Source organism: Lissotriton helveticus, chromosome 5_1, assembly GCF_964261635.1.
Source record: "Lissotriton helveticus chromosome 5_1, aLisHel1.1, whole genome shotgun sequence".
Lineage (NCBI taxonomy): Eukaryota > Metazoa > Chordata > Amphibia > Caudata > Salamandridae > Lissotriton > Lissotriton helveticus.
This window is the reverse complement of record NC_136065.1, coordinates 938,361,785-938,379,503: the sequence shown is the minus strand read 5'-3', so window position 1 is coordinate 938,379,503 and position 17,719 is coordinate 938,361,785. Positions and strand designations below refer to the sequence as shown.

The window sequence follows — 17,719 nt, the reverse complement described above, 5'->3', positions numbered from 1 at the left end:
ACTAGCTATGGAGGAAAGGAAGCTGGCGCACGAGCTTCAGCTCAAGGAAATGGAGCTGAGAGTATTACAGTTGGGTGCGCCAGGAAGTCCGAATGGTGGCAGCATACCCGAGGCTCAGCAGGAGCCCAGATTCTGGTTACCTAAGGAGGTGATAGCGAGCTACACCAAGAGGGATGACATTGCCAGGTGGTTGGAGGCGTATGAAGTGGCCTTGACTGCCCATGGGGTGCCTGAGAAACATTGGGGAGGTGGTTTGTACCGGTATATACCTCCTGACGTCAGGGACTCACTCCTGTATTTGGAGAAGGCAGACCAGTTTAGGTATTCCCCCATGAAGGAGGCACTTATCAAACATTTTGGCCTCAACCCTGAAAGGTATCGCCAGAGGTTTCGTGGCAGCCATAAGCTGTCCACGCAGAATTGGGTGGATTTTTTTGAGTATGCCCGTAAGGCTCTGGATGGTTGGGTGCGTGGCAGCGAGGTGCGTGATTTTGAGAGTCTGCATAACCTTTTTTTGAGAGAGCACCTCTTGGATAAGTGTTTTCCGGAGTTGCGCCAACATCTGGTGGACAGCAAGCTTACTGATCCCCGTGAGCTTGCGGAGGAGGCGGATACTTGGGTTAGCACCCGGGTGTCACACAAGGGCCCCGGGGGAGATGGCCCGAAAGGCGGACAGGGCGCCCCTCAGAAGAAAGAGGGTGGAGATAAAAGACCGGAGTTCTCACGAGGCCCACAAACTAGACAGTTTGGGAAAGGAGTAGGTACCCCACCTCAGAACCGTTCCCCAAAACCCACTTACCCTGACAAGAGTCAGCAGCCAAAAGTGGTCCGGTGCTATGAGTGCAGAGAGGTCGGACACTACAAGGGAGACCCCCAGTGTCGCAAACGACCCCCAGCCCCCATTGGTGGCAAGAATCCCGGGGTGGCTAGTGTAGCGCTTGGGATGGAGCTGCCCCTGGATAGGGAAGGGGAGTGGACAGACATGACCCTGGTTTCACTCGGGGATAAAGAGATGGTCCCAGTGACGCTCTTACCATCGAATACTGCTAAGTATCAGCAGAGGGTGAAGGTCAATGGGAGGAGGTGGACGCTCTGAGGGACACAGGAGCCAGCATGACCACTGTAGTTAGGCGGCTGGTGTCCCCTGAGCAGGTTGTTCCTGATGTGTACCATCCGGCCGTGTTGGCTGACGGCAGTATGAGCTACTATCCCGTGGCTCAAGTTCCCTTTGAGTGGGGAGGAGTGTCAGGCCCGTTGAGAGTTGCAATCAACCCTGCCTTGCCTGTGGACTGTCTGCTCGGTAATGACCTAGAATATACCGCCTGGAAGGAAGTGGAGTTTAAGGCCCACACTGAGATGCTGGGATTACCAGGGTGGACTTGCGTAGTCACGCGGTCCATGGCTGCCCGGCAAGAAGCTCAATCCGGGTTGGAGCCTGAAACAACGGCCCAACCCCGTGCCGGTCCAGAGGAGAGTGTTGTGGAGGACACACCCCGTGTGATGGATGGGGAGCCCGCGGAGGTAACCCCGGAGTCCGTGGAGGTGGATGTCGTTCCCGTGAGGGACTTGCCGACCCTTGCCGAGTGGCATGTGGAAGGAGGGCCTACCCGGGAGGAATTCTGTTGGGCGCAGAAGGAGTGCCCCACGCTTGAGGGCATGCGGCGACAGGCCGAAGCCCAAGCGTCGAACAAGGAGACCGGCAACTATCACGTGTATTGGGAGGATGGAATCCTGTACAGTGAGCCAAGGGTTCCGGTGCCTGGGTCCTCGAGGGCCTTAGTGGTCCCCCAGTGCTACCGGGCCTTTTTGATGGAACTGGCGCATGAGATACCTCTAGCCGGACACCTGGGCCAGTACAAGACCTTTGCGAGGCTAGTCCCACACTTTTATTGGCCTAGGATGAGAGTTGCCTCTGACACCTATTGCAAGACCTGCAAGACTTGCCAGGCCAGTGGCAAGACGGGGACCAAAGTGAAGGCCCCATTGGAACCACTCCCGGTGGTCGGGACCCCTTTCGAGCGGGTCGGTATTGACATCGTTGGGCCGTTGGACCCGCCGACCTCTGTGGGACATCGGTTCACTGGTGTTGGTGGACCACTCCACTCGGTGCCCGGAGGCCATCCCTCTGAGGACTGTTACTGCACCTGTGGTGGCGCGGGCCCTGATGGGGATATTTACCCGAGTGGGATTCCCCAAGGTCGTGGTGTCGGACAGGGGCATAAATTTCATGTCGGCCTACATGCAGGCCATGTGGAAGGAGTGCGGAGTGACCTATCGGTTCTCCACTCCTTACCACCCCCAGACTAATGGGCTCGTAGAGCGCTTCAACAAGACCTTGAAGGGGATGATCCGGAGCCTGCCAGAAGACTTGAGGCGGAAATGGGACATCCTCCTCCCTTGCTTGCTGTTCTCGTACCGCGAGGTACCCCAGAAGGGAGTCGGGTTCAGCCCCTTCGAACTGCTCTATGGCCATCCCGTTAGGGGACCCCCTCAGTCTTGTCAAAGAGGGGTGGGAGAAGACTTCAAAGAAGCTTCCCCGTGATGTTGTCAGCTACATGCTGGCATTCTGCAGCCAGATGGCCAAGCTGTGGAAGGAAGCCTCAGACAACTTAGAGGCTAGCCAAGCCGTCATGAAGGAGTGGTATGACCGCAACGCTCGGACGGTAGAGTTGGACGCTGGACAGAAGGTGTGGGTCATGGAGCCTGGGGAGCTTAGCGCCCTCCAGGACCGGTGGACTGGTCCGTACGAGATTGTGGAGCGTAGAGGCCAGACTACCTACGTCGTGGACTTGAAGACCCCCCGACAGCCCCACCGGGTGCTCCACGTCAACCGCCTGAAGCCTCATCAAGAGCGATCGGAGCTTGCTCTCCTCATGGTGACGGATGGGAGCGAGGAGGAGGAAAGTGAGCCTCTTCCTGACCTTCTAGCGGCTCAGGAGAAGGATGGTTCAGTGGAGGGAGTTGTCCTCTCCCCATCCTTGACCCCAGAACAACAGAGGGACTGCCGCCAGGTATTGGCGCAGCACGCCTCATTGTTCTCCCTCACGCCTGGAATTACACATCTGTGTACCCATGATGTGGACACAGGGGACAGTCCGCCAGTGAAAACCAAGTCTTACCGGCTGTCCGATAAAGTAAAGAACAGCATCCAGGGTGAGGTGACCAAGATGCTGGAGCTGGGTGTGATCGAACCCTCCAGCAGCCCGTGGGCTAGTCCGATTGTGCTGGTGCCGAAAGCGGCTCCACCGGGCACCACACCAGAACTTCGGTTCTGTGTGGACTATCGGGGATTGAATTCTGTCGCCAAGACAGATGCTCACCCGATACCACGGGCAGACGAGCTGATTGACCGTCTGGGAGCAGCCAAGTACCTTAGCACCATCGACTTGACTTCAGGGTACTGGCAGATTGCCATGGCCGATGGAGCGAAGGAGAAAACAGCGTTCTCCACCCCCGAGGGCCACTTCCAGTTTCAAGTGATGCCCTTCGGGCTCAAGAATGCTCCGGCCACCTTCCAGCGGTTGGTGAACCAGGTGCTATCTGGCCTGGAGTCCTTCTCAGCAGCTTACCTGGAGGACATAGCTGTCTTCAGTAGCACCTGGGAGGACCATCTGCAGCATCTCCAGGAGGTGCTGCGGGCGTTTCAACGTGCTGGCTTGACCATCAAGGCTAGCAAGTGCCAGATTGGACAGGGATCTGTCGTGTACCTGGGACACTTGGTGGGCGGAGGTAAGGTGCAACCCCTCCAGGCCAAAATTGAGACCATCATGGCCTGGGAGCCCCCCAAAACTCAGACTGAGGTCCGAGCTTTCCTCGGCCTCACTGGCTATTACCGCAGGTTCGTCAAGGGATATGGCACCATCGTGGCCCCCTTGACCGAGTTGACGTCCAAAAAGCAGCCACGCAAGGTCATCTGGACGGTGCTGGCCACTCCGGACTTCCAAAAAGAATTCATCGTGCACACAGATGCCTCAGAACATGGCGTAGGCGCCGTGCTGTCGCAACTCAACGATGATGGCCAAGACCAACCTGTGGCCTTCATTTCCCGAAGACTCCTCCCTCGGGAACGGCGATGGAGTACCATTGAGCGAGAAGCCTTCGCTGTGGTTTGGGCTTTGAAGAAGTTGAGGCCATACCTTTTTGGCTCTCACTTCCTAATTCAAACCGACCACCGTCCCCTTCGCTGGCTCATGCAGATGAGAGGCGAAAACCCAAAGTTGCTAAGGTGGTCCATTTCCCTACAGGAGATGGACTTTAGGGTGGAACATCGGCCCGGAGCTGACCACGCCAATGCTGACGGTCTCTCCCGGTTTTTCCGCCTTAGTGATGAGAACTCCCTAGAGGTTGGGTAGCTCTCCCCACTTTCAGCTGGGGGGGGCGCATGTTAGACCTGTCAGCCCTAGGATGGTCTTTCCCTGTGTTTTTATGCTCTTGCCTCATTTTTCCCACCTTCTTTTTGTTGGCCCTTAGGTCTTCGGGCACCTTTTCATGGCTAATCTGTGTTAGGGTGCAGGTGCTCTCTACTTCCAACATGGCTGCCACTGGCCCCTGCTACTGCAGCGTGGTCTTTTAGTGTAGAACCCTAGTTGCCAGGAGCAGGCTGGATCCCCATACAATGTTGCAATGCCAGCCACCCATCCCCTGTCCATAGGTAGAGTGGGGAAGCTCCTGGAACCTTCCAGAAAGAAGGCGGACCTGGTTTTTGCCGCCTTAGAGAGTGGTCACCTGACCTGGGCATACTTAAGCAAGGGAGGGAACTTTTTCTAGTCAGTTGGGGCATCACTGACCTGGGGAACCCACGCAAGAGTTTTAGGCGGGAGGGCCTAGTTAGGAACCTATGCTACTGGGAGTGAAAGGATTTAGATGCTGCCTCTTAAGCTGGGTGAGGTGTCCTAAGCTAGCCCCCTGATCTGGCCCAGTGGTAGGGAACCCCAGGGTCCATCTGCAGTGACTGAGGAGAAACTCTTCAAGCCTTCAACTCAACCCCCCTCCCCCCCAGCAACTTCAAGTAACCAGTATCCAAGGGCGCAGTACCATCCAAGTGCCAAGAAATCTACTTTTCCTTGCTCAGAGACTGCTGGGGTGACCAACCAGGTACTGGACTGTGCTGCCCTGCGCGCTCACTGCCCTCATCTGGGATTCCCTGTCCTGCCTGCCTCCCATTAGACTGGAATGCTCTGAACTTGTCTTGCCTGCATTCCCTGTTAAATCCCTTGGGAAGCGCTGCAACCTGTTCCCCTCATCAGCGCTTTAAACTGTGCCTTTGAAAAGCGCTGTGAAGTAATTGCCTTTGAAAAGCACTGTGAAGTAAGAAGCGCTGCCCGCCGTCACAGCGCTGTGTCCTGAAGCGCTAATTGCCAGGCCAACTCACCGCTGCGGCCCGGAGCAGTTCGCGCCCTACTGAGGCGCCTGAAGGGACACCCCCCGGGGATCGCGGCTCCAGTTCCGCGCGTGCCACATCCCCGGGATGCTCCCTGTCTTCTGCCGTCATTGCCGACACCCCGCTGTGCCCAGAGCCCCAGCGGAGCCAGCGCCGTCATTGTGTCCCCCTCGGCAGCCCCCTTGTGACAGGGGTGGGCCGCCGCACCGAGCTCACCAGGCCGCGCTAGGCCCGAAGTCAGCCTCCCATCATCACGTGACGGGGGACGCGAGCCGCGTCATCGGCCGCGCCCCCGCTTGAGCCGCGCAGCGATTGGCTGCCGTCCCCGTGCCTCTGCCTTCACTCGGGGAAGCCCAGTATCGTCGCGGAGGGGGCCGTGGAGCCTGAGAGCCCCCTCCGGTTTCCCCCACACCACAGATCCGCCTTGCCCCAGCGCCGGGCCTGCATCTGCCCCTGAGCACCGCGCTGGGCCGAGTGAGGCCTACGGGAGGGCTGGAACCCCTCCCTCTGCCCCAGAGACTACGCAAGGGCCCCGGAGGGCCGAAATACACCAGGTAACCCCCGGGGAGGAGGGCGGTAGGCCGGGTGAGGCCCGAGGTCGCCCCTCCCCCGGGGTGAACTGAGACTGGGCCCGTTGATCCCCCTGTTAATGTGCCTCGATAACCAGGAGGTTTGGGGATAGACACTTTTCCCGATATATTGTTCTACCTGCCAGTTTCCAGTGTGAAACGTTCATGTTTTTGCCCTATTTACAAGCCTGCTAATGTAAGGATGACCTTTTCCCTGTACGGAATCTCTTGCAGGGGTGGGCTTCTACAGTTCCTGAAGGGATCAAACTGCGACATTTATTGATTCATTCTAATGGTATTCTGATGATCTGATCTGGGTGGCAAAACGATCTGTATTCACAAGAAGAAAGGCTTGTGGTTGGTTACTAGAGGCTGTGTTCTTTGAAGTTCTCTGTTGTACTGAAAGTACTTGCTGAAATGTTTTATCACTTTCTATGAAGTGCAATTTAGAAGGCGTCCATGAGAGGTTTAGTGTGGTACTTTAATGCAATGCTATGGTCGCTTCTTGCAGGATCCTCCAGGTTTATGAAAGTACCCTCTTAGCCTGCTAAATAGTTTAATGCGACAGGCTGTGTTCATTGGAGTTTTCTGCTGCATGGAGAATATTTAATGAAATGTTTACCCTTTTACAGGAAATGCATTTTGAATGTGATTCATGAAATGTCTTAATGAGATGCTTTAAGGCAATGCTAATGATTTGCTAATGCTTTATCTGCTGTGACCTAAAGCCTATATAAAAGATCTTGATTTTCAAACACAACCACTGGTGTGGTCTCCATTATTGCGTCCCACTTTGTGTCTCATTGGATGTGTGTGTTAAGTGGCTGCTTTACACGTAAGCCCCTGGCTGCCTTCCTGCTCGAGCCAAGCTACCCCCCGGAGAACTGGCGGTACCAGTTCTTACACTGAGCAACTGTGAAAATGGAAGGTGTTTTTTAAGGGATGGTTGGTGGAAACTGTGAAAGTGAAGAAAGTTATTTCTGTCGGTTGGTTTTTGGTAAACAGTGGTTTGTAGGATGCCCTTGTTGTGGAGAACCATGACATCCAGAAAAGGTAACTCGGTTTCACTGATGTTGGATGTAAATTGAATGCTGTCAATGATTTTATTGAGATTCTGGATTGCGAATAGTAGCTCTGAGGATGATCCCTTCCATAAAATGAAGATGTCGTCAATGTATCGCTTATACAGGATAAGGTTATCTTGCCATTCCTGTTTGGTCAGTATATGTTCGGTTTCAAAATGGTTCATAAAAATATTAGCATACGACGGAGCCGCACAATTTCCCATTGACGTACCGGAACATTGAGCGTAGAAATGATCTTGGTATTGAAAGTAGCTGTGGAACAACGTGAAGTGCATTAACTCCATAAGTAGTACTTTCAAAGGTTCTTCCTTGTCGCTATTGAGTAGCGTTGCTTCAATTGCTTCTAAACCCAAATCATGGGGGATCGAGGTGTACAACGCTTTGACGTCGATGGTTCCTAGAATCATGTTGGAGGTGAATGTGGCTTTATGTTCTTCCAGAATATTTAAAAAGTGAGTGGTGTCTTTGATGTATGTAGGTATCTTCTGTACCAAGGGTTGCAGATGCTTATCTATGAATTTACCAACCGGTTCATGAATAGAGTTCACTGTGGAAACAATTGGATGGAATGGTGGGATGGTTGGATGTTTATGAATCTTTGGGATCATGTAGATATATGGGATGGATGGATTTTGCTTCACCAAGTATTCTTCATCTTTGGAGGTGATGATACCCGTGTCAATTGCTGCGTCAATGATTCCAGTTAAGATCCTGATGAATTCTTTGGTGGGGTCGCTCTCCAATCTCATGTATGTGTCCTGGTCATTGATGTGCTCAATCACATTCTTCTCATAAAATTCTGTGTCCATGATTATTAGGGTGCCGCCCTTGTCTGCTTGTCTTATGGTGATTTCCTTATTTTCCGCCAGAGTTTGAATGGCCTGTCTTTCTTTTTGAGTCATGTTCGTACAATTGGGTCTATGAGATGTAAACATTTTTTTTAGATCTTTGCTCACAACCTTCTCGAAAGCATCCAATACTTTGTGACTTATCGGTGGTTTATATCTGCTTGGGGTTCTCAACCCAGAGTCTCCGAGTTTGAAACGAAAATTGTATTTGCCCGGAACCTTCCATGGGAATAAACGGCATTTGCGGTGGCAAAAAAATAGAGAAAATAAGGATAAGGTCAGTCTTTTGACCAAAACAATGAATGTGCTATTAGCAGATATGAATACAGCTGTCACGGGTTCAAATGTTCAAGGAAAGGGCTTTAAAGCTTGCAATGTGATATATATATACTGGCTCCAACAATCAGAATTGCGGGATAGTGGACGAGTATGATAATCCCCTTGTCCTTGTCCATTTTCATCACGATGGTATAGGGGAGGCGATGAACAGTCTTCTTACAGACTTGGATCTTCCAAACCAATTAACGCAGACAACAATAATTGCACATACTCTATCCCAAAATCGGCTGGAAATGGGTAGAGTAAACGGATTCACGTTAAAATGGGGAAAGATAGATCCAATCCAACTAAGCAATAACATAATAAAGACTCTGTATCCCAACATAAAAAAATGTCTAGATTTGGAGTCAGACGATAATACCATCCTCGAAAACTTTAAGATCATTATAGACAAAATAAAAGTAATGCTGACCAGGAAAAATAATTTTAAGAATACAACAACTCCAGGTTGGTTCAATCATGACTGCACCATCTTATTAACCGAGTTAAAAGAGGCCCTCAGACAACCAAAAAGAGACCAACAATTGATCCAACAACTAAGGTTCCAGTACAAAAAGGCCAGGAAACAAAGGAAACAGGAGCTGAAACAGGCCTTATGGAACGATCTACATAAAAGTACACTAACAAGAAACAGTGAGTCCTTCTGGCGGATAGTAAAAACCCCTTTTCTTTCCGACTCCAACAGACCCCAGATTGACGTGGCAATTGAAGAGGAAATTTGGGTAAATCATTTCTCACACATTTTCAAATTAACATCACCAATGGAAGAAATAACTCACCCCCTTCCCCCTGTCGACTTTCCAATCAGTATACAGTTCGACATTTCTGAGGTATTGCAAGCTCTGAAATTAAGCAAAGGGGGCAAAGTGCCAGGACCAGATGGGGTCCCTGTAGATCTCTTCAAACAACATCTGGATCTCTGGGCCCCCATACTGACCAGAGTATGCACAGCAACCGCGAAACTGGGTTTGATGGAGTCATGGTCCGACTCCATCATGGCACCCATCTTTAAAAAGGGGGACCGTCAAGACGTTAAATGTTATCGTCCGATTTCTTTATTAGATTCTGTAGGAAAAGTAGTTGGCAGAGCAATCCTGGAACAACTGGGCAGATGACAGAAAGATTTTATCGGACTTACAATTTGGGTTCAGAGAAGGGTTCGGAACCGTGGAACAGGCCCTCAACCTAAGTTTAATTACGTCTAAGTACATCCATGCGAAGCAGGGGACAATGTACATGGTATACGTGGACCTGTCCTCTGCTTTCGATTGCGTCTCCCACTCAAAGCTATGGACCCTTTTGCGAAACATGGGGGTGGATCCTCCCCTCCTGGACTTTTTAAGGGAACTATACACAGACGCTTCTGCGAGAGTGCGCTATGGGACCAAGGGAGAGCTTACTGCGTCATTCAAAGTAGAGCGAGGAGTCAGGCAGGGCTGCGTCCTGGCCCCCTTCCTCTTCTCTCTGTATACAAACGGGCTGGAAGAGAAGATGTTGAGGGGGGGCGGGATCTGCCAAGACTAAAACAACGCTTGATTCCTGCACTGCTCTACGCGGATGACGCAGTGATTTTGGCTCGTACACCTATAGAACTTCAGAAATCCCTGAGTAAATATGCCGAATTCATGGGTGCACTAGACTTGCACATAAATGTTAAAAAAAACCTTCGTAATGGTGGCAGGTGGAGGGAGAAAGCGAACAAAGAACATCATTTTAAACAAGCAAAAACTTGAGAGAACCCCACAGTACCCCTACCTGGGCATAATGATCGACGAAAGACTAAACTGGAAAGCAGCTATTGAGTCCAGGAGACATCTTTTTAGGAGAGCCATTACTGCCCTGATGAACTTTTCACAAAGACTCGGAAGGAGACCACCAGTTGAGATGTTAAAAATCTATTCTGCAAAATGCCAAGCCATCGCTCTATATGGGGCAGGTGTCTGGGGACACGCTGACGCTAGATCTCTCCAAACAGCTGAGAACTCGTTTATGAGATTTCTTCTATCTGCCCCCAAGTGTTCATCAACATATGCATGCCATATGGAACTGGGAATCCCCTACATAGAGGATTTGATAAAAGTTCAGCCACTGTTACTCTGGAGGCGTATCTGGTTATCTGATAAGAACATGATTACCAAAGCCATTCTAGAGGATTCAATGGCACTGGACCACGCGCACAGAATAGCCTGGCTTACCTATGTCAAGCGGTTTTTCACAGACCTGGGCCTAGAAAGATATTACCTCACCCCGGTAACTCTGACTGAGATAAGCAAGAAAGAGCTGAAACAGAAAGCAATGAGCCACCTAGAGACACTCAGAATTACTCTGCTTTCGAATAAACAATCTGTACAACATGCAAATATGGTACAGTTAACGCCACAAATTCAGCCCTATCTTGCACTGGAAACCAGCTCATATGACAAAATGCTTCTGACCAGATTCAGACTCAATCTTTATCACAGATTAGTGGCTTTCCCACAAATGAACACCTGGGAATCAAAACTGACTTTATGCCCATGTGATGAGATTTCCACACAAACGTGCATGCACACGATACTGTTTTGCAAATATTACCATCCTCACAGGAAAATCTGGTTATTTCCACTACTAAAACTTTGGGGTTTCAGACAATGCCGTCCGGCCATGATCTCCCTACAGATGTTAGACTCCGAGCGCACCTGTTATCATATATTGAATTTTCTAAAATGTATTATTAGGCACCGGAAGAACCTTTAAAAAAACCGAGTGAATTTGCCTTTTTCTTAGATATCTTTTTTTTTTTAAATGTACAATGATGCTGTAATTTTATATTGTTGCTTTTATGGTTTTACAATGATAAAAACCGAATAAAGAATTTATATACTATATATACTGTATTAGCTTTCTCAAATATTTCTTTGGGATACTATCTGTATTTGCTTGCCAGTTCCTGTTTTAAAGAAACTCCTCTTAAATACAAGTAGACTGACAAACACACTGACAGAAATATGCTTATTTCCAGCATTAACAACCAATGTGATAATCCAATTCTAGATCATGATTAGAGGTGAAGAATATGCCTCTTTTTTTTAAACTACTGAACTCAGCAGCCATGTTCAAACAACAATCAAGCAGTAATAGATCAAAACAAGAACTGCATGTGCCATGAGCCTTGAAACTAAGAAGCATACCACGGAAGTTATCAAGAACAGTATCTAATCAGGATGAAGCATAGCCATATGACCATCTTTCCACTGTCAATCTCCGCCTTTTCTTGCTGCACCTTACCTGAGATAAGAACCTTTTTCTTTATTAGTATGCTAAACGTAGGATTGTCATTGTTTGAATATTGGCTTGCACCTTTGTGCTTGTATTTGTAGTTTAAATACGATGCTGCACACATCGGTGCCTCAAAGCAGCCCAGTTACAGTGTAAAAGATTACATCAGGGCCAAACATCAGGTAAATACTATGCTGCAGTTGAAATGTATGCTATTCAGCCCTTGCTTGTGGTGATTCATTTATGTTGGTGGTGTTGCAGGACAGTTAGAACCAGGGGTGTCACTTCAGGGGGGTGTTACACACCCCTAATAAATGTATTATTTAGGAAATAGTTGGGTACAGGAGCTTTCAGTCGGGTAAGGTAAGGTATCTGTTGGACTTCACCTGGGATTTTTAAATACTCACTCAGACAAAAACACACTTACACTCTCCCGTTTTCAAGGTCTTAAAACATGGGTATTTTACACAATACTGTGTTTTAAGTACCCCTCACAATCTGCACTCCTTTCCAATGGCCCTTAAGCCCCCCTCAAGCGCTGCTTCTAATATAATAATTAACATGATGTCCCAGAGTGTGTGTCGGAAAATCTGAAGCCCCCCAGTCTTACTGACCACACTACGCTCATGGTTGGAACATCATGTGCAGACAACCATACAGCCCCCAGAAGCTGTGGAGGAGCATGGACTCTGTCCTCAGAGTGGCACAGTCTACACTATTTTCTTGGTTGCCATTTTGTGTGTCATGTGGTGGGTAGATAGGAAGGAAGGACGCAGTGCTCCTTAATTAAGTTACATTTCAGCTTGAGTGTGAGGTTGTAAAATTATATTAGCAGCCCTGGCACAGGGAAAAATAAATAATCAACATCCCCTATATTTTGAGGTCGAGCCTGTCCCATGCCGCAGGATGGATAGGATCGAATTCAAGTGCTCGATCGGCTAGTGAAACCACTGGCGTTTCTTCACAGTGCATGTGAGGTCACGTGGCCACAAAGCGGGTCACGTGACCACACAAGCACGAGCATCCCCGTAATCTGCCTGCCCCCACCAGGCTCGCATTCCCGCCCCCTCACCAGGCCGCACATCTGCCTGCCACACTTCTCCTCCCCTAATTATGTGGCCGGCCGTACTTAGTTTCCTGGCCGCTTCCCGGCCGCTCTTGTTTTTAGCTCCCCTTACCATTTGCTCCTGCCTCCGAGAGCTTCAAAGGGATCTGCTTCACACTTCACGGCCGCCGTGACTCACATTTCTCCTTCCTTCGTGCCCAGCCCCCCTCCCAGCGCTGCCTTGTTTTTCATGCTCGAATCCTTCACCCTGCTTTGGCCTGTCTTTCGTTCTTGTTCTCTCCTGTCCTCTATCTCCCACCTTTATGTTTAATCCTTTCTGCCTCTTTCTCTGTCATACAGATTTACATGCACTTCCCAGAGCAATGGAGAAAGCCAAAGCACCCCTCCCCACGCCCCTTTATGTTTCTCTTACTCCACCTATCTCTCCTTCCTCTCGCTCGCTTTTTTCCCCTCCCTCCCCTTTCTTTCTTCCTTCCTTTCTTTCTTTCGTTCTTTCTTCCTTCCTTGCTTTCTTTCTTTCGTTCTTTCTTTCATTCTTCCCTTCTTTCTTTCATTCTTCCTTCCTTTGTTCGTTTCTTCCTTCATTTCTTTCTTCCTTTCTCTCTTCTTACTTTCTTTCTTCCTTTCTCTTTTTCTTTCATTCTCTCTTTCTTCCTTTCTCTCGTTTTCTTTCTTCCTTCCTGCCTTCCTTTTTTCTTTCTGTCTTCTTTCTTTCTTTCTTCCCCCTTTATTTCTTTCTTTCTCTTCTTTCTTTCTTCCTTTCTCTTTTTCTTTCATTCTTTCTTTCTTTCTCTCGTTTTCTTTCTTCCTTTCTTTTTTATTTCTTTCCATCCTTCTTTCCTCCTTCCTCTTTCTTTCTTTCTTTCTTTCCTTCTTTCTTTCTTTCTTTCTTTCCTTCTTTCTTTCTTTCTTTCCTCTTACCCCCCTATCTCCCCCTCTGCTTCTTTCTCTCCACCTTTCCCTTCCTGTGTCTCTCTTTCACCCCCTCTCTCTACCCCCCTCTCCCGCACACACACATTTCCATCCACTCCACAGTACAATGAAGAACAGTCAATTCCCCATTTCACACAGATTGAGGCTGCAATCATTTCATTATAAAGTGCAAAATGTCTAATTATCTTGGTGATTGCGAGGGGGAAAAACCGAGAAAGCACATAATATTGAAATGAATAGTTCAGATTCTTGAATACGGAAATAACTTGATTAGTGCTGGGGATCCGGTGTGCGTTGTCTGGCAGAGAACGAAAGACCCACAAGCGAGACCTATTGGCAACGCCAATGCTTGTATTACAATGCCAGCTTGCCCATGGGTCTTATATGCTCTTGCCTATCCTTCAGCAACCATTTTTCTGGGCAGCTAACCCCATATATCGCAAAGGGTGTTTGGATACCAGTACTACTGCCTACTCTGAGGTTAGTAGGCTTAGCAGACTCTACCTGGGGAATGACAGTGATCAAATGATTTACTAGTAGTGAATGCTCTTATAAACTATGTGGTTTTCTCACACCTGTGAGCTTTACTTCCCCAAGTACCTCTGGTGTGAGCTAGTATGGGCCTGGTATCTAGAGCTGGTGTCAGCATTTTTCATTGGGGAGGGATTAGCGAAGAGGAGCATAATTATTTTGAGGAAAAATATGATCTGATGTCAATAATGCCTCAGTTCAGGGCTCTGTCCAAAAAGCTATTTTGGTGGTGTGGAAACCTATTGGTGACCATCTCAATGTACACACTGTACTTCACCACACTGCATGGGTAACAGCTCACTAATCTTGGAATCCAACCTCTGCCATAGGATGCTGGAATACAGAGGAGCTCCTGCCTTAACATCATGCTATGGTTTGACCCATCAATAAGCATATTGCACATGCTATTTAAAAAATGTACGCCCATTTTCCTAGGCAAGTTGGGAAGCCCTGTGACGGGGGTATATATGCCCAAGCCTATGTGCACGGATCTGGAGCACAATACGATTTTGACTCAGGGCCATTAGGTGTTCAGGTGAAAGAATATTTTGAAAAGGGGGAGTTGGAAACAAACACCTCTTGTGACTCTGTGTCAGAGAGAGACTCAGGTAGCTTTTGGCACTCGCAGCCCTATCTGTGGAGAGTAAGCGTAAAAGATGCCTTGATCTGGATGCTGCGGGGGACCTTGAATAGTCTGAGGACTTGATCAAGTGTACCATTTTGAATACGTTCTCTCCAGAGGATACAGTGTATCATCGATCTGCTGGTTCATCTCCATCCATAATTGTGCATAGTTTCGCAAAATACACATGCATAATTTAGTGCTAAATATTAGTACGAAATGCATCCTTGTGACAATTTTTGGTGCAAGCATGCATTTAAACAAAGCACCATGAACAACAGCAACTTGCATTCTGTTGTTTGAGTGCATTTGCGGTAAATTGTTACAGCAAATTGTGTGTTGCAAGGTAAATTTTTACAGTGAATGGCGGGTAATTACTTAAAGTAGCATAATGTCAGGAATTTTGCATAACAAGCGTAATGTGAAATTCCCAAAATGACGCCGGCGTAATTTGAATTTCACCTCTGCCTAGTAATTATTCCGCTGTTTGCTTTAATAGTCATTCCAAAAATGATTTAGACAGCTGTCTAATACTTTCTAAATGATCTATTTGTATGTTTGCTGGTTTAGGTTTCTGTTCCTGAAGGGTAGAAACACAGGTTTTGACTGCTTTTGTAAATATTCTTACCAGCTTGGAATTAAAAATATAGGTCAGCAGAAAAATGGCCAAGCGGCAACCCTACTCAGAATACTATTAGGAACGTGATGAGTACAGACCAAGGAATGTAAGAAGCTGGCATCGCTACGTCTCTAAATGGTTCACACAAGCTGACAAACATTGCTCTATTTTACCTGTCTCCTGCCTAAAATTGCCTTTGCTTAAATGTCAATGGGAAAATATATTCGCATGATTTTTTTTTAACAAAATCTCCCTTTTTCCAGTTATTAAATGTTGCTACGTATGCATGAGTGTAAAATGCCCTAGCTTTCAAATCAGACAGAGGTGATCATCTCACCTCGTAATGCTATAATGCACAAAGGTACTTAATGTATAATCTTAAAGTTTCTTTATGTCCATCTAATTTTTTTTTTTAATCATGTGCTGCTCGTAGAGTTGATAGATGGGTTGGGAGCTTAGGTTTTCATATTTGAGAAATAGAGCTACTTTAAAAGCATTATCTTGTTGAAGCGAATGATCAATAATAGGGAAGGAAAGCAGTTTCGGCTGTTTAGCTGCGAAGGAAAGAAACAGGCTGGTCTCGGAATGGCGTCTTAAGGCTATGCGTCATCTTCATTTGGACACTGTTTGATGTCACGTTGTGGTTCTTTGTTTCAGGACTCATAGGATATGTAGTTCTTAGTTTGAAATTGTATTGTTTAATATCTCTTTGTAGTTGGCTGTTAAGTTCGGCAATAAAAAAGGCATAACCCTTACCTTAGACTCTAAAGCAAGTTGTTATTAAAAAGACTCTGAGGCTTAGAGTCTTTTTAATAAAACTCCATACTTTCAGACAGAAAGCCGTGATGGTTTTTTAATCACTGTGATTCGCCAAAATCCGCCTCTGACGCAGCCTCGGCTCCTCCGCGTCCGCCGTAAAGAGACACAAGCCGACAAACACTTCCGTCGCAAAAGCCCCGGCCTACCTCTGTGTGCGAGACGCCATCGTTTGCGCGCCACAGCTTCCCTCGACGAGCGTGTATCTGCGTAATTGCGGCCTGCGGCTGTCCTCCCTCCGAATTAAGGATCTGGGTAGGTTTTAGTCAGTGAATTTACTGGCAAACGCGAGATTGGGTAGTCGTTTTGTGCCAGGAGCTCCAGAATTTCGTCTGCGTGGTGGCTGTGCGTGTGTTTGTGTGCCGGGGCCCGGTGGTTGCGGCCGCCCCCTGGCTCCGCTCGCCTGGGAATGGGAGCCGTGTGATCAGGAGAAAAGAAAAGCCGTTGCCGAACTTGGAACGTTTTAACCGCGGGTCTCTCTGTTTGTCTCTTCTGCAGCCCTCGCCGTCATTTAATCATGCCTAAGAAGAATAGTGTCCCTTACGGGTAAGTATTCCACGCCGATGCGGATGTAGTGGTAGCGATCTCTAGAGACTTTCCCTCCCCCCTGACCTGGAGAGCGGCCCAGGTAGGTACCTCCAGAGCGGTGGGGGTAAGTATGAGCCGGTTAAAATAAAACGTCTTTCATCTGGGGGTGGGCGGTGGGGCATCCATGACTTAGGCCCGTGCACCGCACTTTTCAATGGGTAAATGGACGAAGTTCCATGCTACTTCTGAATATCTAGGGCGTCCTTGAGGGAAACCGCTATAGCTGCTGGCGGTACCCTTACACCGCAGGCGTTCCCGACTCCACACAGTGTGCAACCCGCGTTACCAGGCGCCAGGACTGAACAGTGCAGTCGAAAATTGGCGCTGTGTGCAGTGCAGTACGGGCTCAGAAACGCCCGGCCATGGTTGACCAAGGGGAAGGATAGCAGGAGCAAGGCTTCCTCATCTAGGGCACCATTACAGAGTGTACATAAAAAAAAACTCAGCCCATGGAGATAATTAAACCAAAGAGGCGTTATTGCCAAAACCATGCCAATATAAACCGATTAGATATGTACTGTGTTGGCGGCAACATTGCTTCCCCCCCTATGCACGCCATGCAGGTTGCACACTGAGTAATCGGGGGTTCCTCATCCTGCAACTCCAGCTCTGCCGGCGCATTAATGAAATTATCCACACGCTCCAAATAAGTACATTTTAGACACGTTTTCGACCAATCTTAATGCTGCTCCTCTGAGCCTGATATAGTTCCGCCCCAATGTTATCTTAATTGGTCAAGTGCGCTGTTACCTCTTTACATAACACTGTATAATCCCTAAAATGACTGCAGGAGCGACCCCTTTTGGGACTAGCTGCTTCTGCAGCTCGGTCACTCTAGTCGCCATTCTTCCCACCTTGGTAAAGTAAGTAATAAGGTCTACACGTACCGCACAAGGTAGTATTTGTCTGTTTCATTTTTACCCTTGATTGCTAGTTATTAATCAAGTCATACTTCACTGGAATTGTTCGTTTTGTTTAAACATGACTGGGTGAATCAGCAGCCTGTATACTGGCGCCTGTGAAATGGGAAATCACACGCTGCAAGGTATGTATTTTTATGATTTT

General features: G+C 48.3%; 2 protein-coding genes across 8 annotated transcripts in view; one reads left to right on the top strand and one right to left on the bottom strand.

The window, feature by feature from the left end:
* The window catches only part of CC2D2B (coiled-coil and C2 domain containing 2B), a 1,917,855-nt gene extending 1,901,506 nt beyond the window's left edge, over positions 1–16,349 (bottom strand). For all 7 annotated transcript variants that reach the window (XM_078643430.1, XM_078643434.1, XM_078643435.1 and 4 more), the window contains exon 1: positions 16,216–16,349. In XM_078643430.1, the coding sequence (XP_078499556.1) occupies positions 16,216–16,235 (20 nt within the window). In that variant the 5' untranslated portion in view covers positions 16,236–16,349. The remainder of the gene's footprint in view (positions 1–16,215) is intronic.
* LOC144755014 (uncharacterized) overlaps positions 16,176–17,719 on the top strand; it is a 124,796-nt gene continuing 123,252 nt past the window's right edge. Inside the window, exons 1-2 of the mRNA XM_078643437.1 lie at positions 16,176–16,321; positions 16,565–16,612. Of these exons, the coding sequence (XP_078499563.1) occupies positions 16,584–16,612 (29 nt within the window). The 5' untranslated portion in view covers positions 16,176–16,321; positions 16,565–16,583. The remainder of the gene's footprint in view (positions 16,322–16,564; positions 16,613–17,719) is intronic.